This window comes from Nomascus leucogenys, chromosome 19, assembly GCF_006542625.1.
Source record: "Nomascus leucogenys isolate Asia chromosome 19, Asia_NLE_v1, whole genome shotgun sequence".
NCBI classification, from domain to species: domain Eukaryota; kingdom Metazoa; phylum Chordata; class Mammalia; order Primates; family Hylobatidae; genus Nomascus; species Nomascus leucogenys.
This window is the reverse complement of record NC_044399.1, coordinates 77182899-77205760: the sequence shown is the minus strand read 5'-3', so window position 1 is coordinate 77205760 and position 22862 is coordinate 77182899. Positions and strand designations below refer to the sequence as shown.

Below are 22862 nucleotides of genomic sequence, written 5' to 3'. Positions count from 1 at the left end.
ATCTCCATGGATCAGAAATTCGAAGTATTTGCCATTTTGAGGGGTGAAGGCACAGCCTGCTGAGCTCTGGGCTCAGAAGCAGACAGAGACAGCTGGGAGATTGGTCTTCCAGGGTTCAGGAACTAAAAGTGACCCTTGGGAGGTGGGGGACCAGAGCAGAGTCACTAAAATCAGGCTGGTGAGGGGATTTTCCACCTAGGAAAGGAAGCTGAAAACAGCAGGGCCCTGCCCCGGGACTATAGCATACATAAGGAAACGAGCTCAGAGGAAAGCAAGCCGGCAGCAGCAGGGCCTGGCCAAGCTGTCACGGCTGGGATGAGGGTCTGGGAATAATCCCAGTATCACCATGGATGAGCAGCTCACCACAAACCCAGGATGCCTGGCTCAGCACTGGGCAACCCTGGACCCAGGTGGAGGCAGCTGCAAAACTATTCAGCGAGAAGAGCTGGGTGGGAAAGAGAGAGAAACGGACTATTATCACACAGGATGAGTGCACGAACCAAAATTCCAAAACATCCCAGGAAAACTAACCCTAAGAAAGAACCCACGAAACCAACGGGGAAGTGATCTCAGGGAAAGACTTAGGGACTTGGAAGGCAGTACTGAAGAATTCACCCAGGAAGGATCTCAGAAAGATAAAGAGATCAACAAGAAAGAGCAGTTGGGAGCTGTGGGGGATGGCTGAGGGGCTCTGAAGTGTACCCAGTGGGGTCTCCAGAGAGGAGAGAAGGAATGGCAGAGGAGCAATATTCAAAGACATCATGGCTGAGAATTTTCCAGAACTGAAGGCGTTTTGTGGATCCTTGGATGAAAAGTACATACCAAGTGACAAGCGAGATTTAAAAAGTAATAAATCCCGATCTGGAAGACCAGCTGCACGCCTCCTCGCCCCTCACGCTCTGTCCCAGCCCTGCCTCCCCAGGGCACTTCTCAGAAGCCACCTGCCACGTCCTGCTGTTTTGGCTCCAATCCGACCTGGCACAGGGAGGTTCTGACTGTCCCTGCCCATCTGCTACTCCCCAGAGTCCTTGCTGAGCCTCGACCTCCTTCCCTCAAACGGGGTTGGAACCGGAACCACAGAACCGCAGCAGCAGAAGGGGCTTTGGGTGGCATCGCGACAGCAGACGACGGCTGAGTTTGGGTCCAGCTGCCCCACTAACTGGCTCTGTGCTCGCAGGTTATTTAACCTCTTGTGTCTTTATTTCCCCATCGGGAAAAGGGGATAAGAATAGCACCACTGGGGTCGTGCAGGGATGAAATGAATTCACACATGCGAGGAACTTATGGCACTGCCAGGCACAGAGTCAGCGTTCACCCTGGGTAGCTACTCTCACACTCACAGTGCGAGGGGCCTCCCACCGAAACCTCAGACTTTCCCAGGTGTAGAACCCCTGCATGGGGGAAGTGGCCACAGGCTGTCCCTCCGTGCTTTTCTCTGCCAGGTGGTCAGTTCTTCCTTGACCACTGGAGAAACCCCTCCCAGTGACCATCCACCCATCCCCATCTGAGAGCACATCCGGCCCGCCCAGCCCTCCCCACCATCACCCAGTGACCGTCCACCCATCCCCATCTGAGAGCACATCCAGCCCGCCCAACCCTCCCCACCATCACCCAGTGACCGTCCACCCATCCCCATCTGAGAGCACATCCGGCCCGCCCAGCCCTCCCCACCATCACCCAGTGACCGTCCACCCATCCCCATCTGAGAGCACATCCGGCCCGCCCAGCCCTCCCCACCATCACCCAGTGACCGTCCACCCATCCCCATTGAGAGCACATCCGGCCCGCCCAGCCCTCCCCACCATCACCCTGACCGTCCACCCATCCCCATTTGACAGCGCACCCAGCCTGCCCAGCCCCCCCACTGTCACCCTGGACGCCCTACCTCTCTTTGCTCACTGCAGATCTTACACAGCCACAGGGGCCGCTTCTGGCCAGGGGAGGCCTCGATCCCACACTTGGTGCAGACTTTCTACAAGAGAGAGGACATGGGGTTGTAAAGACTGCAGCCGCTTCCTCCTCCGCCAAGGGGCTGGGACGACTGTAACGAAGGGACACTTGGCATCTTCCAAGGAGCGTCTCGTGCTTCAGGATAGAAGGAATCAATCACCCCAAAGGCACAGATCTTCTAAAAATCCTTAGTTGGTTTTGGACATAATGGACGGCCCCATCCACGGACCTCCACGATACAGATGCCCCCCCAGAGTTAGGTTCTGTTAGAATCACAGCAAGGACACTAAGCTTGCTGACATTCACAGCTACATCGTGTTTGAGCAAAGAACTGGAAACAACCCAGATGCCCAATGCCAGGGGAGGGTCCAGGCAAACACGACAGCACGTCATCTGGCCTTCACACAGCAGATCACGGTGCTGCCTGGAAATGGGGCAGGAAATAATGCGATTCAACAAAGAAACATACATTTGCGTATAACCCGAAACTGGCCCGCGTGCCTGACAGGTCAGAAGACACAATCGTGAGAAATGCTGGTAACAGCGTGAGCACTTCCTTTACACCAAGCCCCATTTATAACCGTAGTACCCAGTTGTGTAAACTGCAGGCCCATGTTATCGGTGAGGAACCTGGGCCTTGGCAGAGTTTGAGGATTTGCTCAGGTTCACATGTTCTCTGGACACAGAAATAGCCGGAATCTAGACTCTACAGTCGCTGATGTGCTGGGCCATCAAAGACCCCAAGCCTAGGAGCTTCATGAGAACTGGAAAGCGGCTTTGCTTTTTTTCTTTTCTGAGGCGGAGTCTCGCTCTGTCCCCCAGGCTGGAGTGCAGTGGCGCGATCTCGGCTCACTGCAAGCTCCACCTCCTGGGTTCAGGCCATTCTCCTGCCTCAGCCTCCCGAGTAGCTGGGACTACAGGTGCCCGCCACCATGCCCGGCTAATTTTTTTTTTTTTTTTTTTGTATTTTTAGTAGAGTCGGGGTTTCACCGTGTTAGCCAGGATGGTCTCGATCTCCTGACCTTGTGATCCGCCTGCCTCGGCCTCCCAGAGTGCTGGGATTACAGGCGTGAGCCACCGCGCCCGGCCAGAAAGGGGCTTTGCTTTAAGCGAGGTTGATTAAGCTCATAACTTATAAATACAATTAGTGTTGCTTAAAAACAAGAAAATGTCCTGAGCAAAGGCACAGTTAGGTGATTGCACCATTGTGCAAATACCACATAGAGCACAGAGGTGGTATGGCCGGCTGCACACCTAGGCTAGCTGGTGTATTCTATGGCTCCTAGGCTACAAACCTGTACAATATGTTACTATACCGAATGCTGCAGGCAACTGTGACACAGCGGAAAGTATTTCTGTATCTAAATATATCATAGAAATGGTACAGTAAGAATGCGGTATTATAATGGTGTGGGACATTTGTTGGCCGAAACGTCATTGTGTGATGCAGGACTGGACTTGTGTTGCTTTCCCTGAATGCACAGCAACAAGGTCAGAAGAAGCAAGCTGGGAGGCAGAGGTGGATTTGTTGGGGCTGAGACCGGCTCCAGGCTAACCCAGGCAGAGTCTGATTCAGCGATAGCTGGCGACTCCTCAGGACTGTTGCCCCAGCTCATCAATCTTTCTGCCACGCGGAAGCCACCGGGTCCCTGCATGGGTGGGGGCTCTCGGCAGCCCCCGACGAGGGAAGGCTGCATCTGTCGCTTGGCCTTTTCCGCAGGCTGCCAGCTCAGCAAGGAGCACGTCTCTCCACGGAGAGGAAAAATGTCACCAACTTGGCTTCCATGTCGAGCGTGTCGAGCGTGTGGAGGTCACTGGCCTGATTGGGTGGCTGAGCTCAGTGCCCCCGGGGTGGGGGAACAAACTCACAGGGGACGGAAGCTATGATACATTCCTGTGGGGGACGGATTTGCTACCATCCAATGCTCAGGTACGAGAAATGTCACCTCTCTTTTATTTCTCCAAATAAAATGCAATCTGCTCCAAGCTCCTGTCCCTCTGGGTTGGCAGGAAAATCTGCCCAAGCCTCGGCCACACTTGGGGCCCCTTTCCAGCTCTCGTGAAGGTCCTAGGCTTGGGGTGTTTGATGGCCCAGCACATCTGCAGAGGGTCCCCTGAGTGCCGTCCACACTCCTCACCTGCTTCCCAAGATCTTGTGGCCCCTTCAGAGGGAGTGGGAGCATGTGGCCATATCTGTGCCAGTCTTGGGTTTGGGATGGTTGCTAGGCTGGGCTTCAGCCCCTCCCAGGACCAGTAGCCTGTCCCCCTGGAACCCTAGGCCACCATCGCTCACACAATCTGGTGACTCTCCCCTTCCCCAAGAGAGCAGCCTCTCTCCACCTCTTGCTCCCTTCGCTCCCGACATTCCTGCCCCTACAACAGGGTCCCCCATCAGCCCACGAGGTGGGCTCCAGTTCCACAACCTGAGCCTCTCTTCTCTGGGTAAAGGAGAAAGGAAGCACTGATGCCAGTCAGCTCTGTTTCCTTGCAGATTCCCACCATCCCTGTATACACGGTAATAGGTGAAAACGAGTGTGGCCCTCAGAGACCTGAGCTCTCCCTTCTGCACTCTTCACACCGCATTGGTTGAAGGCAGCTCACCTTATAAACACACAGAGTGCCCTGCCCCGTGCAGGCTGCTGAACGAGACGACGAATGGGAACAGGAGGGAATCAAACACCCACAGTGCAGTTAATGAGCAATTATCGGACCGGGCACCACAGCCCAGACCACAGAGTATGAGGGAGGCAGGTGTTATGATCCCCGCTATGTAGATGAAGAAACAAAGGCTCAGAGATGATTCCGGCTGCCCGAGGTCACAGCTCGTTCGTGGTAAAGCAGGATTTTTGTTCAGACCTCAGGAGAGTTGTTCGCACCCTCCCCTGCCCTAGTGCCAGGCCGGTGCGCACGGCTCTCTAGAGAACTGCTTCTGCTCAGGCGCGTCGCTGGGGACGTGGCTGATGGCTCTCAAAACAATGGGCAGAGAAGGTGCCAGGGGCCAACCCTGGGACAAAGCTTTGCTGGGGTCGTGGGTGTGGCCTGATGCTGGCTCTAGGAGCAATGGCCCAGGCTGGGGAGTCTGGCCCTGCCCTCCATGCCCTCCCAGTGGGGAAGGGAGAGGTTTCCAGCTGTCAGCGGGAGGCGCAGCAGCCTCCCCATTGCACCCCATAGGTGCCCTCACAGCCTGGCCTCTCCCCCGGGGGCCACCCTCCCCTATGCATACAGCCAAGGGGGAGGGGACGGCCTCTGCCCCATCGTAGTCAGCTCAGGCTGCTGTCACAAAAACACCATAGACTGAGTGGCTGACACAACACAACAGACGTGTGTTAATCACAGCTGCAGAGGCCTGACGGCCCCGGTCGGGGTGCCGACACGGTCAGGTTCTGGGGAGGGCTCTTCCTGGCGCACAGACGGCAGCTTCTTGCTGTATCCTGCCACAGTAGGTGAGGTCTGGCCTCCTCCTCCTCTGATAAGGACGCCAATCCCAGCACGGGGGTCCCACCCTCAGGACCCCATCTAATCACCTCCCAAAGTCCCCATCTCCAAACATCACATCTGGGTAACGGCTTCAACGTGGGTATTTTGGGGCGATATAAACATTCAGTCCACAGCAGCCCCCGACCAGGACTGGGACCCTCTCTCTGCTCTTGTACTCGGGAGCCCTAGGAATGGGAGCATCATCGTCTCTCTCAGCCCTGGAGTCGTCTAGAGCCCTCGGTCCTCCTGTGCCTGCACCTCATGCCATCCTGCGGTGTCACCAATTCCTGTTCCTGAAACGTGGCTGTCAGCTCCTTCAGAGGCCGCACGGCACAATGCACAGGTTTAGGGGGCGGCAGACGTGGGTGGGCTCTCGGGCAAGCTACCCAAAGCCTCTCTAAACCTCAGACGTTCTCATCTGTAAAGTGGGATCATACTTACACCCTTGGGTTGTTTTGAGGATCAACTGAGACACACGAAAAGCAACCAGCACGTAATAGCAACTCGATAAATGCCAGGCACGCTTATTAGTGCAGCCCCTCGCACCTCGTTCTGCAGCCTGGCGTGATTTTCCTCTAGTCCCCCACCATCTAATACATTAGCCACCAGCTGCAGGTGGCTATTTAAGTGCAAACTGATTATGATTAAACAAAATGAAAAACAGCTCTGAGGTCACACTGGCCCCATTTCAGGCACTCCGTTGCCTCACGTGGCCGGTGGCTACTGCATGGGACAACAGAGAAATACATTTTCATCCTCACCGAGAGGTTCTGCAGGACGGCGCTGGGCCAGGGGACCCTGCCCTCAGTCTTCCCACTCAACCTGCCAACAGCCTGCTCCCCTGCTCCCCTACAGCTTCCAATCAATCCGACTAATGCACTCATGTGCCTGCCCCTCAGCGTGGCTCTATCTCCACCCCCACCCCGTCTCGCGCTCACCTCCCCTCCAATTTATTAATCCACGTTACCATCACCTGCTGAGCAGCCGTGAGGGGCACAGGCCTGGCTTGACAGGACACGGATGAACAGGGTGGGGCCCAGGCCCCACTGTGCACCCGGGGGTGCCCTAAACACTTGCTCCGATGTCCCCCTGCCGCTGTTGGGGGGAGCTCGGCTGCCCTGCGGGGGGTTTGAGGGACAAATGTGCACGTGTCTCACTGATGAAACAGTGTGCTGTGGGGGCAGGGAGAGAAACCAGGAGAGTGTCCACAGAACTGAGTCCTGCCCTCTCCTCACAGACCACGAGGACACGGAGCCAGTGGATCTGGGGACAGGAGCAGCGTGGACCAGTCGCCCTCCAGGGGTTGGGGGAAGGCCGTCCCTGCTGGGCCCAGAACCTCCGCCCTCCCCATAGGGTCTGGTGCTGCCTGCTCCCCAGGCCCCAGCAGGAGCTTCTGGTTGGCCAGGTGGAGAGAACGACAGTCCCATCCCACCTTGGGCAGCCTGTTTCCTGCTACCAACCATCGCGGGTGGCACCTACGGTCAGTTCTCAGTCATCCCCACGTTGCTTCAGTGTCTGTGGCTGGCAGGGGGCAGGGGGCAGGAGGCAGGGGGCAGGGGGCGGGGGTGGGGGGCAGGGGCAGGGGGCGGGGGTGGGGGTAGCAGGCAGGGGCAGGGGGCGCTCCTAAGAGGCAAGGGCTATGAAAAGATGGCACACTCCCATTCAAATAACACGTAATTGCTGCTCTAGTAAATCTCAGATCAGTAAGACAGTAATGAGCCTCTTCTAATGGGCTTGGTCTTTGTTCCCAGGTTCCAAAAAAGAAAATGAAACAGGTGGTATTTTTTAAAACCCATGAGAGAGCAAGCCAGCCTCTACATCAACTGGGTGCAAACACAGCACTTCACGATCTGTGTCAAGGACGGTCCCGGGGCCCAGGGGTGGCCACTCACTTCCCTGCCTGAGATGGGCTTCCTCGGAGTGGATTTGCCCAGGGCGAGGGAGTCCTGGCTTCCGAGGCTTGGCTGCCTCATGCACCCTGCATCCTGGAACTGCATCCAAGTGTTAAACGATGAAGCTTCTGGGCCTAACCCAGGGCAGAAGCCACACAACTCCAGGCCTTCAGACCACGCACCCTCTCTCCCCACCGTCAGACCACACACCCTCTCTCCCCACCTTCAGACCATGCACCCTCTCCTCCACCTTCAGACCTCGCACCCTCTCTCCCCACCATCAGACCACACACCCTGTCTCCCCACCTTCAGACCTCGCACCCTCTCTCCCCAACGTCAGACCACACACCCTCTCTCCCCACCTTCAGACCATGCACCCTCTCTCTCCACCGTCAGACCACACACCCTCTCTCTCCACCGTCAGACCACACCCCTCTCCCCACCGTCAGACCACGCACCCTCTCTCTCCACCTTCAGACCTCGCACCCTCTCTCCCCCCATCAGACCACACACCCTCTCTCTCCACCTTCAGACCTCGCACCCTCTCTCTCCACCTCAGACCTCGCACCCTCTTCCCCACCATCAGACCACACCCCTCTCTCCACCGTCAGACCACCACCCCTCTCCCCCCCCCCACCCTCCTCCCCACCATCAGACCATGCACCCTCTCTCCCCACCGTCAGACCTCGCACCCTGTCTCCCCACTCCTGTCTCAGTCCCTCCACGCACTTCTTTTGCAAAGAAATGTATATTCTCTCTTCCCCCAAGAACACAGGGAACGCAGGCTTTGGGGCAGGAGAGAGCAGGGTGTGCTGCTTAGAGGGGACCTTGGACTTGGTACTCACCTTCTGAGCCTCACTTCCTTATCTGTAAGTTGGTGGTAACAGGCCCCCCTCCACCCCAGGTTGCAGATGAGGGGATCAAGGGAGATGGTCATGAAAGCGCTCAGAGCCATAAAAGGTTAGGCAGGTGGCAACCTCAGACCTTTACGGCAGTGCCTGTCTCAGTGAAGGCAGCCAGCATCCATTAGTCACGCAAGGCACAACCCAGCACTCATCCTGGGCCCCCATCATCCCTCCCTCCTGCCCAGATAATCCGTCTCCAAGATCTCAAGTCTCTCTCCAACCTGTCAATTCCCCTGCAGCCCCATCCCTGATCTCTGCTGCCACCACCCATGCCCACACCAAGGCCGCCTGGCAGATGTCTCTACCCCACTGCGCTGTCCTCCAGCTGGTTCCCGACACAGCAGCCAGGCCGATCTTCTCAAGATGCAAATCTAATCATGTCACTTCTCCCATCCCTCCCAACTTAAAAGCCATCAGAAGCTTCCTGCTGCTCTGGGGTGACCACCGCCCCACTTCATAAGGCATCCGGCCGTCCCTGCCTCCTCCTGCTCCACTTCCTCGTCCTCCCCCCTCTAAGCTCCAGCCGTGTGGGCCTTTTGTCAGCCCCTGGTCCTTCCACCACAGGACCTTTGCATGTGTCGCCCCCTCTGTGTGGGGGCATTTGCCCGCACTGTCTCTTCATTAACCTACACACCCCTCAGACCTCAGCAAAAGCACCACATCTTCAAGGAAGCCTTCTGCGACTCCTTCCACGATGACAGCCTCCAGAATGGGCTCTTACCCCTTCTCCGCTGTCAAGGTTGTGATTTTACCCTCTGCTGTGTGGCCGTAGGGCTCCTGTCACTTCCCCTGCTGGGCCGTCAGCTTCCCAAGGGCAGAGGCCACGTCTATTTCTGCTCACCTTCCTGCTCCCTGTGCCCGGCACAATGACTATTTGCAGAAGAACGGAATGAACAAATGGAAGCTACTTAAGATATTACAGTTGAAAAAGCAAGACAGGATCCCTCCTGGAATGTGCCAACCTGCCGGGAAGACAAGCTGCACAGAGGCGTGAAGGCACTCGCTCAGCGGCATGAGGCAGGATCCAATCACGTCCACACCGAGTGATGCTGACCAGCAGGACTGTGGGAGGCCAAACCAGGGAGAGCCACACGGGGGTGAGCGTCCAAGGAGGTGGGTGGTGGCCGGGTGGCCTCATTCTTAGGGTATGGAGCATAAACCCAGGCTGGCCCGGCCACAGGGGAAATGACTCCAGGAATCCTTCACTGAGGGTGGGAAGCAGGGACGTTTACCCGACCCTTCCCATGACGGCTCCTGCCTGCCTCCCCCGGGCGCGTGCTGCGGCCGCCTGTGTGTGCAGACCCGTCCCAGGGCCTGATCAGGCACCTTCCTCAACGTCCTTCTTATCCAGGCCACGTCAGCGACGCTTCTGCTTCCTGCAACTCCCCATCCCAACCCTTCTCCTTCCCAGATGGCACCCAAGAGTCACAACACGACAGCAAGGTCTGCCGAGCCACTGCAGAGTTCAGGTACTTCATGCCCAGGCTGGCCTTTGAGTCCTCACCGATCCATTTCATGGTGCGGAATTCCACCACGCTCCCACCTTCCCACAGGTCAGAAGATGGGAAGGGGCTTAGTGCCAATGTCGGGGGAGGGAACGAAACTGCTCTGAAAGCAGACGCCGCCGTCTCACAGCACCCGCGGTCTGGAGTCACTCAGTCACCGGCAGCCTCACACTCCTGGACGGGCCAGGACAGCTTCACAGTGTCACCATCCATCGCACGGAGAGGGCTGTTCACGAGGCTCACTCGACCGAAAAGGGTGAAACTGCGCTCAAACGTTGCGTACAAGGAGGCCTGGAAAACGTACGCTCTGCTGTGGAAATGAACACTGAAGATGGCTGGTTTAAACGTGTGGAGCTTCAATTCACAAACATGTTTTCTATACTGTAGGCAGGCATTATTCTAAGAATGCTGAAAACAAACAAGACACGGCCCTTTGTCCTCAAAGAGCGTCCCACTGAACGGAGTAGTTTATCAACTAGTGAAACTTAGGGCCAGGTGCAGTGGGTCATGCCTGTAATCCCAGTGCTTTGGGAGGCCAAGGTGGGAGGACTGCTTGAGGCCAGAAGTTCAAGACCAGCCTGGCAACATAGTGAGACTCCGTCTGTCATTTTAAAAAATAATAAAATAAAATAGCAATCTTTTATCTGGAAAATTACTTTCCTGAGAGTTCCAGTGACTTGAAATTGGCAGGTGAGCTGGTTTCTCATTAGGAACCGAGCTGCAGACGGTGCTTACAAAGCGGTCATGCCCCTGCCCCAGTGAAACAGGATAAGAAATAGCTACGTCTGAATGGCCTCGGTGCACACACAAAGCAGCACAATGAGAGCCTCCACATGTGTGTTTCATGCCACACAATGTGCTCCTGATGCTAGAAATCAAATCTTCAAAAGGCAAAATCTTACTAGGTTTAGGGGAAAGCTTTGCAGCAACAAAGACGATGATGATGTAAATAGAAAAGTGACGAAATGACGACGAAGCTCTGTGGGGCAATATTCACCATAAGTTGTTAAGTTAAAAAAAGCACGTTGGAAACAGTCTGCATAGCAGGGCGCTCCACCACATAAATATGTAGATGTGCCTGTATCTGTGGAGGAGTCTATATATACACAGAGAACTCTCTAGAAAGATATCAGCCCAAATGGAAATCAAACTGTGCAAAGTCAAATCTATTTTAAATGGATAAGCAGAATTCCTATTTAAAGGAAGCTTATGCTAAATGCTTTGGAAAGTCACTTGCCCCAACTTCATTTTTTGACCAGGTCTGGATTTTTGCAGGTCAGGATGGATTAAAGCAGCTGAAAGTGTCCATGCAGACAGGCAGGAGACAGCCTCCATGGCTGACTGTGGCTCAAGTGTAATCAGGCCTGTGCACCCCACAGCAGGTCCCAGATGGTGTCCCCGGGTCACCGGCCCCTGCGATCATAAGCTCAGCCCTGCTCAGCCCCTGAAGTGGCATCTGCCAGGCTTGGAGAAACATCACCTGCCCCAGTGGGCCAGCAGTGGAAAGGCTGGATACAGCTCTGTTGCTACAGACGCTGTCTGGAACCCAGGCCCTGCTGCCAAATGACTTTAAACGTATACACAGTTCAGATATTGATGTATATAATTATAAATATTTATATACTGTCTCGGGTACTTATGCTTACACCAGGCACCAAGCTAGCTGTTTCATGCAGAATCTCATTTAATTTTCACAACAGCCCTAGGGGTGGGTATGACTGTTCCTGTTTTACACAAGGGATCTGAGGCTTGAGGTTAAGCAACTCGACACGGGGACCTGGGATGCGAACCCTGTTCTGTCTGAGCCTCGGACCTGGGCTCCTGCTGCCCTAGCTGGGCCTGGCTCCCTGGGCCCTGGCTCCTCTTCCAGAACGACAGATGAGGTCAAGCTTCAAGTGGGAGGGGCGCAGCCAGGCCCCTCTTCCCATTCGTTAGGACACAGCCTGGGGGCCGGCAGCACTGGGGACATGCCGAGCCCTGGACCTTACCCTGACTACCCACAAATACCGAGTCACAGAAGGCCCCAACGAGGCACAGCCTTAATGCCAGCCACCTGCTGCTGGGTCTGAGACAGAAGCCAGAGGCAAGTGGACAAACATTTCAGGAAGATGGCAAGTCTCCCTGGACTTCCCACCTCACGTCCTGCAAAGGGAGAGCCGGCCCTCCTCCATCCTGGCGGCTCCCAGGGGAACCGGCCACACAGGGCCGAGCCGCCTCTCTTTACCAAGGCTTCCAGCAGGCTTCCCCTCCATCGGAAGAGCCTCTGACATGGCCTGGGGACCACCTGCAAGCCCCAGGCCTGTGCCAGCCCCCAGCCACCTCTCCCAGTTGAAAGTGAGCACCATCATTTCCTGTCGCTTTGAAGCTCGCCTTCCGAAACACCAAACACCTCCTCCCTCCGCCTGCCGCTCATGCAGTCACCACTGCACCCGAGTGGAGAGGAGGGTTAAAAAAGGCAACAGCCTCAGCTGTCAACTATTAACATTCACAGAGCACATAATAAGAAATCATGACTTGGACGGGACTTCGGATCATTTCTGCACTCATGCCTCTGCTAGTGTCAGTCGCAGGGAAATTGGGGTATTCAGACAAGATGAAGCCGCCAGGCTGGCTGGGGGCCGGAGGCCCGGGGGACAGGGAGGACAGCATGAAGCCGCCAGGCTGGCTAGGGGCAGGGCCCCAGGAGTGGGGCAGGGGGGCAGGGGGGCAGGGGGACCGGGGTGGGGCAGCAGGGTCCAGGGGAGCAGGGGGACCGCACCTCACCTGCCCACCCCACGGGGCCTCAGTTAACCCCTTCCCCGTCCTGGTTAACCTCTGCATCCCCTCAGTCCCAGAGAGGTTTCTGCATCTTTTCCGGCAGGACACGGGAAACAGGAGGTTTGAGCCGTCTAGAACTGGGCTGAGGGCTGTGCAGCACGGGTGATGGGAGCACGGTGCATCCAACAGGAGCTTCAGCCAAGGGGTGGATGGGGTGGCTAAATCAGAAGGTGGGAGGAGGGTTTTTAAAAACCAGCAAATCTGGCCAGTCGCGGTGGCTCACACCTGTAATCCCAGCACTTTGGGGGGCCAAGGTGGGCGGATCACCTGAGGTCAGGAGTTCAAGACCAACCTGGCCAACATGGTGAAACCCTGTCTCTACTAAAAATACAAAAATTAGCCGGGCGTGGTGGTGGGCACCTGGAATCCCAGCTACTTGGTGGCTGAGGTAGGAGAACTGCTTGAAACCAGAAGGCGGAAGTTTCAGTGAGCTGAGATTGCACCACTGCATTATAGCCCAGGTGACAGAGCAAGACTCTGTCTCAAAAAAATAAAAAATAAATAAAACGCAGCAAATCTAATAATGTTCAATCACAGGGGGAAGCAGAGGACGTGGGGCTTGGTCTCCAGGGGTTCATGAGTTCATTCAGCATCTATGGAGGACACAGTGGGTGCCAGGTACGAGCCCAGTGTGAGGTGTGAGGAGTGCTGACGGGATGAAGAGATGTACAAACACCAGCATGGGATGGATCACTTGAGCCCAGGTGGTTGAGACCAGCCTGGGCAACATAGCAAGATCCCGTCTCTAAAAAAAAAATACAAAAATTAGCCGGGCGTGGTGGTGCACACCTGTAGTCCCAGCTACTTGGAAGAATCATTTGAGCCCAGAAGGTCGAGGCTGCAGTGAGTTGTGATTGCACCACAGCCTGGGTGACAGAGTGAGACCAGTCTCAAATTTTAAAAAGGCCAACCTGAGTGGACAGAACATTAAGTGTGACCAGGACTGAAGAACATCTGTGCAGACATGGATGGCAGAGGGAATGCACATCAGTGTGGGAGGGACAGGGGAGCTGCAGACATGCACAGCAGAGGGAATGCACATCCGTGTGGGAGGGACAGGGAGCTGCAGACATGGGGCAGAGGAATGCACATTGGTGTGGGAGGGACAGGGGAGCTGCAGACATGGATGGCAGAGGGAATGCACATCAGTGTGGGAGGGACAGGGGAGCTGCAGACATGGATGGCAGAGGGAATGCACATCAGTGTGGGAGGGACAGGGGAGCTGCAGACCTGGATGGCAGAGGGAATGAACATCAGTGTGGGAGGGACAGGGGAGCTGCACACATGGCCGGCAGAGGAATGCACATCAGTGTGGGAGGGACAGAGGAGCTGCAGACATGGCCGGCAGAGGAATGCACATTGGTGTGGGAGGGACAGGGGAGCTGCACACATGGCCGGCAGAGGGAATGCACATCAGTGTGGGAGGGACAGGGGAGCTGCACACATGGCCGGCAGAGGGAATGCACATCAGTGTGGGAGGGACAGGGGAGCTGCACACATGGCCGGCAGAGGGAATGCACATCAGTGTGGGAGGGACAGGGGAGCTGCAGAAATGGACGGCAGAGGGAATGAACATCAGTGTGGGAGGGACAGGGGAGCTGCAGACATGGATGGCAGAGGGAATGCACATCCGTGTAAGAGGGACAGAGAAGCTTCAGACATGGATGGCAGAGGGAATGCACATCAGTGTGGGAGGGACAGAGGAGCTGCAGACATGGCCGGCAGAGGAATGCACATTGGTGTGGGAGGGACAGAGGAGCTGCAGAAATGGACGGCAGAGGGAATGCACATCTGTGTAAGAGGGACAGAGGAGCTTCAGACATGGATGGCAGAGGGAATGCACATCAGTGTGGGAGGGACAGAGGAGCTGCAGACATGCACGGCAGAGGGAAGGCACATCAGTGTGGGAGGGACAGAGGAGCTGTCCTCACGGGGCTGGAGGACACAGCCAGGGGCAGCTCCTGGACCAGCTCCACCTTGGTAATGAGACTGAGGATGTCAAGCCCAGAGGCAGGCGAGTCCCTCACGTGCTCGTTTCCACCGATGGCTCGCCATGGCCACCACCGGTCTGCACCTTCACCTCTGAGGGGCTGTGGGGGGCAGTCAGAACCTCCAGGGCCCAAAGACGGGCTATTCAATGTCATGCCCACTTTTTTCAAACACACAATATTGTTTTGAAACTTCAAATCACATGTGGGAAAAAAAGGGTGTGGAAGGGTTCTACGTGTATCAAAAGGGGACCTGGGTTTTGAAACGTGGATCAGTGCTGCTCTAACGTCCTGCTGGAGAAGGAAAAGGAACCCACCAGCTCTGCTCAGGAGGCCTCTTGGAGACTCCAGAATCATCCCCTTCAAGCATCCAGTCGAGAATCATCCCCTTCAAGCATCCAATCCAGATTCATCCCCTTCAAGCATCCAATCCACATTCATCCCCTTCAAGCATCCAATCCAGATTCATCCCCTTCAAGCATCCAATCGAGAATCATCCCCTTCAAGCATCCAATCCAGATTCATCCCCTTCAAGCATCCAATCCAGAATCATCCCCGTCAAGCATCCAAGGGGACAAGCCTGGGTCTCGCGGGGCGTTGTGTGAGGACAAACCGTAACACCGATTTTCCCCAGGGGGTAAGCGAGGACTGGAAATCAACGTGCATCCGTAGCCACCCCTCTGCGAACAGTTCCGTCAGGAGCTCTGGAACACAACCCTCTCCAAGCCTACGTGAGGAAGACTCCACAAAAACCCAAGAGGACGGGGCTCGGGGCGATTCCAGATATAGCTGAACACGTGGAGGTTCCTGTGGGGAGGCCCCAGAGGGGGTCCGAGAGCCCCTCGCCTGTCCCCACATGCCCCACCCGGGGCACCTCTCCCATCTGGTGGCTGCCTTGTTCATCTGTGCACTTTGTAAAATCCTTTGTAATAAACCAGTCAACATAAGCAAAGTGTTTCTCTGTGAGTTCTGTGAGCCGCTCTAGCAAATTATTGAACCCAAAGTATGGGTAATGGGAACCCCGATTCACAGCCAGCTGCTCAGAAGTTCTGAGGCCTGGACGTGTGACTGGCATCTGAGGCGGGGGACGGTCTCCCAGGACCGAGCCCTCGTCCTGCAGGATCTGATGCTACCTCCGGGTAGACAGCATCTGAATTCAGCACAGCCCACTGGAGAATCTGCTGCAGACCGGGAGTGGGTGGGAGAAATCCGCACACATCTTGGTGACCAGAGGTCCCAGGAGTGTGCTGTGTGGAGTGACTGTAAGATAATAGGAAAAACCACTTTGCTTGGCGTTTTCCTCTATTTTTAGGGCCTGATGCCCAAGACACTGAAGTCCTGTGCTTCTGGAAGAGGCTTAAAACCTCCCAGGAGGGTGAGGCAGCAGCCTCGGTTCTCTCTGCACCATCCCATCTCCTAGAATTTGGTGAAGAGCAAGGCTGGTCACAGATCAGGACCAACATTGCCAAGGGCATTCCGCAAACACTGCTAAGTCCCTGTTACTCCCGGGCCCTGGACGAGCCAGAGGACAGGGAGGCTTCACGAGCTGATGGGGAGAGAAGCAAGAAAATGACACACGGACGCACACACAAACTTCCCTCCCGGGCCCCCACCTCTCTCTAGTCCCGTCCCCACTGGCCTTGCCGAGCCCGCCGCACCAGCCTCACCTTTGCTGTCTGCTCCCAGCCCTCTAGCCACCTCTCTGCCTCCGTGCCCTGTGGCTCACACCTGGCAAACTTCTACACATCCTTCAGGAACCCTGACGTCTCCTCCTCCATGACCCAGTGCCAGGGTCCACCACAAACTGAGTCAGCACAGACCACCCAGCCAAAGTCAGGAGACCATCCACGTCCTCCAGCTCTGCCCCCACCAGCTCAGCGTGGGATGCTGGGGCCCCTCGGTAGCCCTCCCCACCCCAATCTCAGGGGTAGAGCACCGGCCTCTCTGATGTTCCAGGATTATCATAACTCTTAAAAGGTCAGTCCGTAAAAATACCCTCTCCCTTCCCTGTGTTGGTTCCCATGCCTGGGATACAGTCAACAGTCTCCAAGCCAGGCTGGGCACGGTGGCTCATGCCTGTAATCCCGGCATTTTGGGAGGTTGAGGTAGGCAGATCACTCGCGGTCAGGAGTTTGAGACTAGCCTCGTCAATACAGCAAAACCCCATCTCTACTAAAAATACAACAACAAAAAAAATTAGCCACGCATGGAGGCGTGCTCCTGTAGTCCCAGCTACTCGGGAAGCTGAGGCAGGAGAATCACTCGAACCCGGGAGGCAGAGGTTGTGGTGAGCCGAGATCAGGCCACTGCACGCCAGCCTGGATGACAAAGGGAGAGGCTATCTCAAAAAAAAAAAAAAAAAACCTCCCAGCCAGCAAATACATATTATTTGAACTTATCTTTTATTTGAAAAATACAGCAGACTAGACAAAGATTGTAGGATTTCTTAATCTCCTAACAGCAACAGCACTAACGATCCCTTAGGGACCCTGGGGATGCACAGAACGGAGCTCCAAGGAGGGGGACGGCAGGTGGGGGCCGGGGGAGCCAGGCCTGACCCTGCGCCTTAGAACTCCCAGCTGAGATTTCACTCTCGCTGCTCAAGTCAGCAGGCTGCAGCCAGGGAATGAACCGAGGGCCCCGGGTACCATGTGGGGGTGTTTCAGACTTTATGCTGCAGGCAGTAGGGAGCCACTGAAGACTTCAGGGGGAGGGAGGGGGACAGTGACCTAATCAGAGCTGCACCTGAACAAGCAGAGGAGTAGAGGATGGACCGGAAAGCGAATGAGACTCATCCACAGTCTGGAACCCAGTGGGGGCCCTGCAATGGCCCAGCAGCCCCTCCCCTGGGTTGACAACCCAGGTGCTCAGGCCTCACTCCCTGCAGGGCCCGAACGCCGCTGCCGTCTGAGCCTGTGTGTGGTTCCTGGGCAGAAGGGTCTCACCCTTCTCAGCCTCAGTTTATCCATCTGTAACCTGGGGCAGAATCCTCCCTCCCTCCGTTCCTCCCTCCCATGGAAGGCAGGACAAGGGTAAGAGGAGAGTCTGGAAGGAGAGGGCTAAAGAGGCCTCTGATAAAGGCCTGATTCTCAGTTTTGAGGCCCAGGCTGAAAGGAGCCTGGGGGAAATGAACCAGCTCCCTCTTTTCCACTCAGCTCCCCCATCAGCAGAAGAGCTGCCCCCGTGTCCTCCCACAGGGAACCAGATGGGCTAAGTCCATCCCGAGTTAAGGTCCGCGAACAGTGAAGAATCGCAGGCCTCCCGAAGGGTGCCAGCTTGCTGGGCATGGCCGGCGAGGTGTGCGGCACGGGGCCGCACCGGACTGCAAATGTCATTATCTGTTATTTATCACAACAAAGGACGAGAGGCTGCTCAAAATTATGGCGCCTGGCAACGGCCACTAAGTGGATTTGCCAACGATGCTTCTTCCTGCTGCCAGAGCTCTCCCAAGGCTACAGTGACCAGACTCAGGGAAGACAGCCACGGAGCCTAGGTGGCAGGTGTCCTGGGGGAGAAGGAGTCCCTGCAGGACAGCGCTGACCAGTGTCCCAGGTACCCAGCCTAGAACTGCAGAAGCTCTTACCCACTCTAGCAGCGGCTGCCCCAGCCTAGAACTGCAGAAGCTCTTACCCGCTCTCGCAGCGGCTGGCCCAGCCAAGGCCTACAGAAGCTCTTACCCACTCTCGCAGGGGCTGGCCTCACAGTGAGGCTGGGCCATGACTCCCCCCCGTATCCAACTATTGTCCAGCCAATTCAAGGGTGGGACAGACCAGGGCAAGGCCTCAGGCCCACTCTGTAGGGGGCACTGCCTCAGGGGGGCCCAGGGCTGGGTGCTCCCTCTCACTCTGGATGCTCCGCCATAGGGGCTGCAATCCCTTCCCCAGCATCGGGGGTGCGTAGCCGTCATCGGCCACCTCATTTGCAAGTGGGACTAGGCATCACCTTCGCTTGGGAGTCTCCTGCTCGTCTTTAGATCTCTTTACATCTTCAAAGGTGTGTAGGCAACAGGGTCTCATGCTGTCAACCAGGCTAGAGTGCAGTGGTGGGACCACGGCTCACTGTAGCTTTAACCTCCCAGGCCCAAGCAATCCTCCCACCTCAGCCTCCCCAGTAGTTGAGATTATGGGTGTGCACCACCATGTCTGGCTAATTTTTGTATTTTTTTGTAGAGATGGGGTTTTGCCATGTTGCCCAGGCTGGTCTCGAACTCCTGGGCTCAAGTGATCCTCCTGCCTTGGCCTCCCACGTAGCTGGGACTACAGGGGCACCACCAGGCCCAGCTAACTTTTTTCATTTTTTGTTAAAACAGGGTCTCGCAGCCGGGCGCGGTGGCTCAAGCCTGTAATCCCAGCACTTTGGGAGGCCGAGGTGGGTGGATCACGAGGTCAGAGTTCGAGACCATCCTGGCCAACAGTGAAACCCCGTCTCTACTAAAACTACAAAAAAATTAGCAGGGCGTGGTGGCGGGTGCCTGTGGTCCCAGCTACTCGGGAGGCTGAGGCAGGAGAATGGCGTGAACCCGGGAGGCGGAGCTTGCAGTGAGCCGAGATGGTGCCACTGCACTCCAGCCTGGGGGACAGAGCCAGACTCTGACTCAAAAAAAAAAAAAAAAAAAAACAGGGTCTCGCTTTGTTGCCCAGGCTGGTCTCAAACTCCTGGCTTCCAGTGATCCTCCTACCTCAGCCCCCCACAGTGCTGGAATTACAGGTGTGAGCCACCGCGCCGGCCTGTAGGCAAAGTCCTGAGCCGAGCTGTAGGAGTAATTGCAAGGCACTGGCTGTGTCACCGAGAGGGAGTCATCCCTCTGAGCGTCAGTGTCTCCATCTGGAAGATGAGTACAAACACTGCCTTGCCTTTTGCCTGCCCATCTCCTGGGGGCCATGAGGGACACATGACATCACAGAAATGTCAGGCACAGCGGCTCTCGGAAGCACCCCCCACCCTGACTTCCTCCCGCTCAGAGGGCACAGACTCACTACCGCCTGAGCCAAAGCGAACTGGGCGGCAAACCTGCCACAGCCGTAAAATAACCACCAATGAGCTGTGTCCCAGAGGCACAGAGGCAAGAGCTTCGGCTCCCAGCCCAGCTGCTGCCACTGTGGCATCTACAGACAGCGAGGCTACAAGGCCTGGACTCAGCCCAAGCTGCCTGGGAGGAAACCACAGCAGGCCAGAGAGAGTCTCTCGTCCAGCCTTTGCCTATCACTGGAAGGCCAGAGAGGAGAACAGATTTTCATCTGAGGTCACGCAGGAGGTTCTGAGCACAGCTGTCTCCCGACTCTCGCAGGTCTGGGTGTAGCAGGCCAGGCAGGTACACAGAGGCTCAGATGTGTTTTACCTGTGAATTAGGCAGCGCGGGCTCACCCCGCCCCACCCACTACGTCTGTCCTTCGATTTACAAAAGGTCCAAGGAGCCGTTGCAGGGAATGAACTTGAGCCACGCCTTCAGCTGGATTTCAGACGTGGGCAGTTGTGTCTGTGTGCGGTGTGGGGAGTAGAGAGGAAGCCATCGGAGCGGCACTGCCGAAAGGGCCGTGGCCCCAGGAGAGATTCGGACCCCAGGACGAGGCTAAGCTCAACGGGAAACAGGATGGGAGGCGCCCGCCATCGAGAGAGGGTGGATCCAGGCCCGGCCCTCCCGGCTGCCACCCACTCACCCCAGGCCTGCCCAGCAGGTGTGTGAGCCGCCTGGAAAAGGGGGGGCTGCAGAGAAGGGTGAAAAAGCCCCGAATACAACACAGCTCCTAAAACCGGAATTCGATTTATATGTACAGTCATGGGACAATGTTTTTCATATCTTATTAAGTGGAAAAAGAAGATTAAAAAAGGGAATTCCAGAATAAGCAATGTATTTTGGTCCCATGAAGAGTGTACATATGCATCCACCCTGCAAACATTTGTGTGCGTGTGAGGAGACAGAGAGAAGGCGGGAGAAGGGCAAACACCCAGGCCGCTAAGTTCAGGGGTGGGAGCTTAACATTCCACACACACCCCTGTGGTGTTTGACTTATTTTTTTAGGGTTGGATTATCCTCGATATGTAATGTCTACGACGCATCCCAGTCAGAAAATAAACTCGGCAGTTCTCTATAGGACTCTGGGTGGAGATAAAACCTGAGGCTTATAAAGTTAAGAACAACTTAACTTTATCATTAAGGTTGGCAGCTCATGCCTGTACCCCAGAAGCTGGGGAGGCTGAGCAGGAGGGTCGCCTGAGGGGTTTGAGGCAGCCTGGGCAACATAACAAGACCCAGTCTCCACAAAAAAAAAAGAAATCAGCCAGGAGTGGTGGCGCACACCCGTAGTCCCAGCGGCTCGGGAGGCTGAGGTGGGAGGATCACTCGAGCCCAGAAGGTTGAGGCTGCCGTGAGCTAGGATCACACCACTGCACTCCAGCCTGGGCAGCAGAGCGAGACCCTGTCTCAAAACAACAAAAACGAAGAAAAAAAAAAAGATTTAACAACTTAGCAACGAATTAGATCACCCAGCAGTTATAAGAAAGAGGTGGAGGGGCAGGGAGGAAGGCTGTATTGAGGTTTTAATAATTACTGAGCAGTGACCACGTTTCAGGCACCGTTTTAAGAGCTTACCACATACTTGCCTCATTGTAATCCTTACAGCCACCCCCGAGATAGGTACTATTATTATTCCCCACTTCCAGGTGAGAGAGCTAAGGCAGACAGAGGCGAGAGAATGAGTCCAGGCCAGGTGAACGCAGGGAGCCAGAGTCCAGTGTTCTAAACCTCTGCACGGTACTGTAAGTTACTTTTTAAAATTCCGCGAAAAGAAAACTAGTAAGACCAAGAGAAGCTAGCTCGTTAAATTCTGTAATCTGCTGAGGCTCAAACAACTGAGGCTGGTACCCCAGGCCAACAACATAACCAGAGGGGAAGGAAGTCAGGCCCCTTCTCACTCTGAGCAGCTGGGTGCCCGGGCGGGGCTCACGGGCTGGGGCGGGTGGGCACACTGTAAAGGGCCAGAAAGTACACATTTTAGGCTGTCACAACGATTCAACCCAGCCAGGGCAGGGCCGAACCAGCCGGAGGCCACGGCAGAACCAGTGAGCATGGCTGGGCTCCTGTAAACCCTGAGGGACGCTGAGATTTACATTCACTGAATTTTCATGCCACATGATATTATTCTTCTTTTGTTCCCTCCATCCCCTGAGCCATTTACAAACATAAAACCAACCTAGCTCAAGGGGGTACAGAAACAGGGGCCGGCCCCTGGTCCAGTGCCAGGAGCTCCTGGGGCCTGAGTGCCAGAGAGGAACAGGGCGAGAGGGGAACAGGGCGAGAGGGGAACAGAGCGGGAGAGGGGAACAGGGCGAGAGGGGAACAGGGCGAGAGGGGAACAGGGCGAGAGGGGAACAGGGCGAGAGAGGGGAACAGGGCGAGAGGGGAACAGGGCGGGAGAGGGGAGCAGGGTGAGAGGGGAACAGAGCGGGAGAGGGGAACAGAGCGGGAGAGGGGAACAGGGCGAGAGAGGGGAACAGGGCGAGAGAGGGGAACAGGGTGAGAGGGGAACAGGGCGAGAGGGGAACAGGGTGAGAGGGGAACAGGACGAGAGGGGAACAGGGCGGGAGGGGAGCAGGGTCATCAGGGTGCTTGGGGTGGGCTCTGGGGTGTCTGCACCAGGCACACAGCCCAGGAGGTGGCAGGAGTCATCAGTTCTGGAAACAGCCAGAGGTACAGCCTCGTGTCTAGGCACCGGCCGAGTTGGGGCTCAGGGTCAAAGCCAAGCTGAGGCAACGTCGAGATGGAGCATAACAGCCCTCAGCCTGCACCCGCCACGCTGCGGAGGCCCCACCGGAACAATCCGGGAGGGTGGGGTGGTGCCTGCCTGGCAGCTGAGGGGGCCGGGTAGGGAAGGGCTACTCCACCCTGGAGGCCCAGCTCACACCAACCTCATAGCCCCGGATGTCCCACCGGGCAGCTTCACGAGGTTACAGGTGGGTTCCTTCTCCACTGGATCCCTCCCACAACGGGTGACCTGACCACACACACGGCAGGTGCCCAGCGGTGGTCCCAGCCCCAACGTCTCAACAGCAGGACACCCGTGTGGAGATACTAGGTCACAGGAATGTCTCCACGCAGACATTCAGGCAGGTTCGAGGGAAGAAGACAGCTGCCCGGCCACTCTCCCACCACACCCCACACCTGGTGAGCTCCTCTCCTCAGCCTGGGCCCACGTTCTCTCCCAGGTTACTCACATCACTCAGTCACCCCCAGGACATCCGCCTCTGAGCTGCCAGCCTCCCTCCCCAGCCCCTTTCTTCCTTCCCCCCCTCCCTCCCTCCTTTCTTTTTTTTGAAACAGGTCACCCAGGC

At 56.2% G+C, this 22862-nt stretch overlaps 1 protein-coding gene across 1 annotated transcript in view; it reads right to left on the bottom strand.

The window, feature by feature from the left end:
• RPH3AL (rabphilin 3A like (without C2 domains)) overlaps window positions 1–22862 on the bottom strand; it is a 131902-nt gene that overhangs the window by 66351 nt on the left and 42689 nt on the right. Inside the window, exon 5 of the mRNA XM_030799804.1 lies at window positions 1886–1972. Within this exon, the coding sequence (XP_030655664.1) occupies window positions 1886–1972 (87 nt within the window). The remainder of the gene's footprint in view (window positions 1–1885; window positions 1973–22862) is intronic.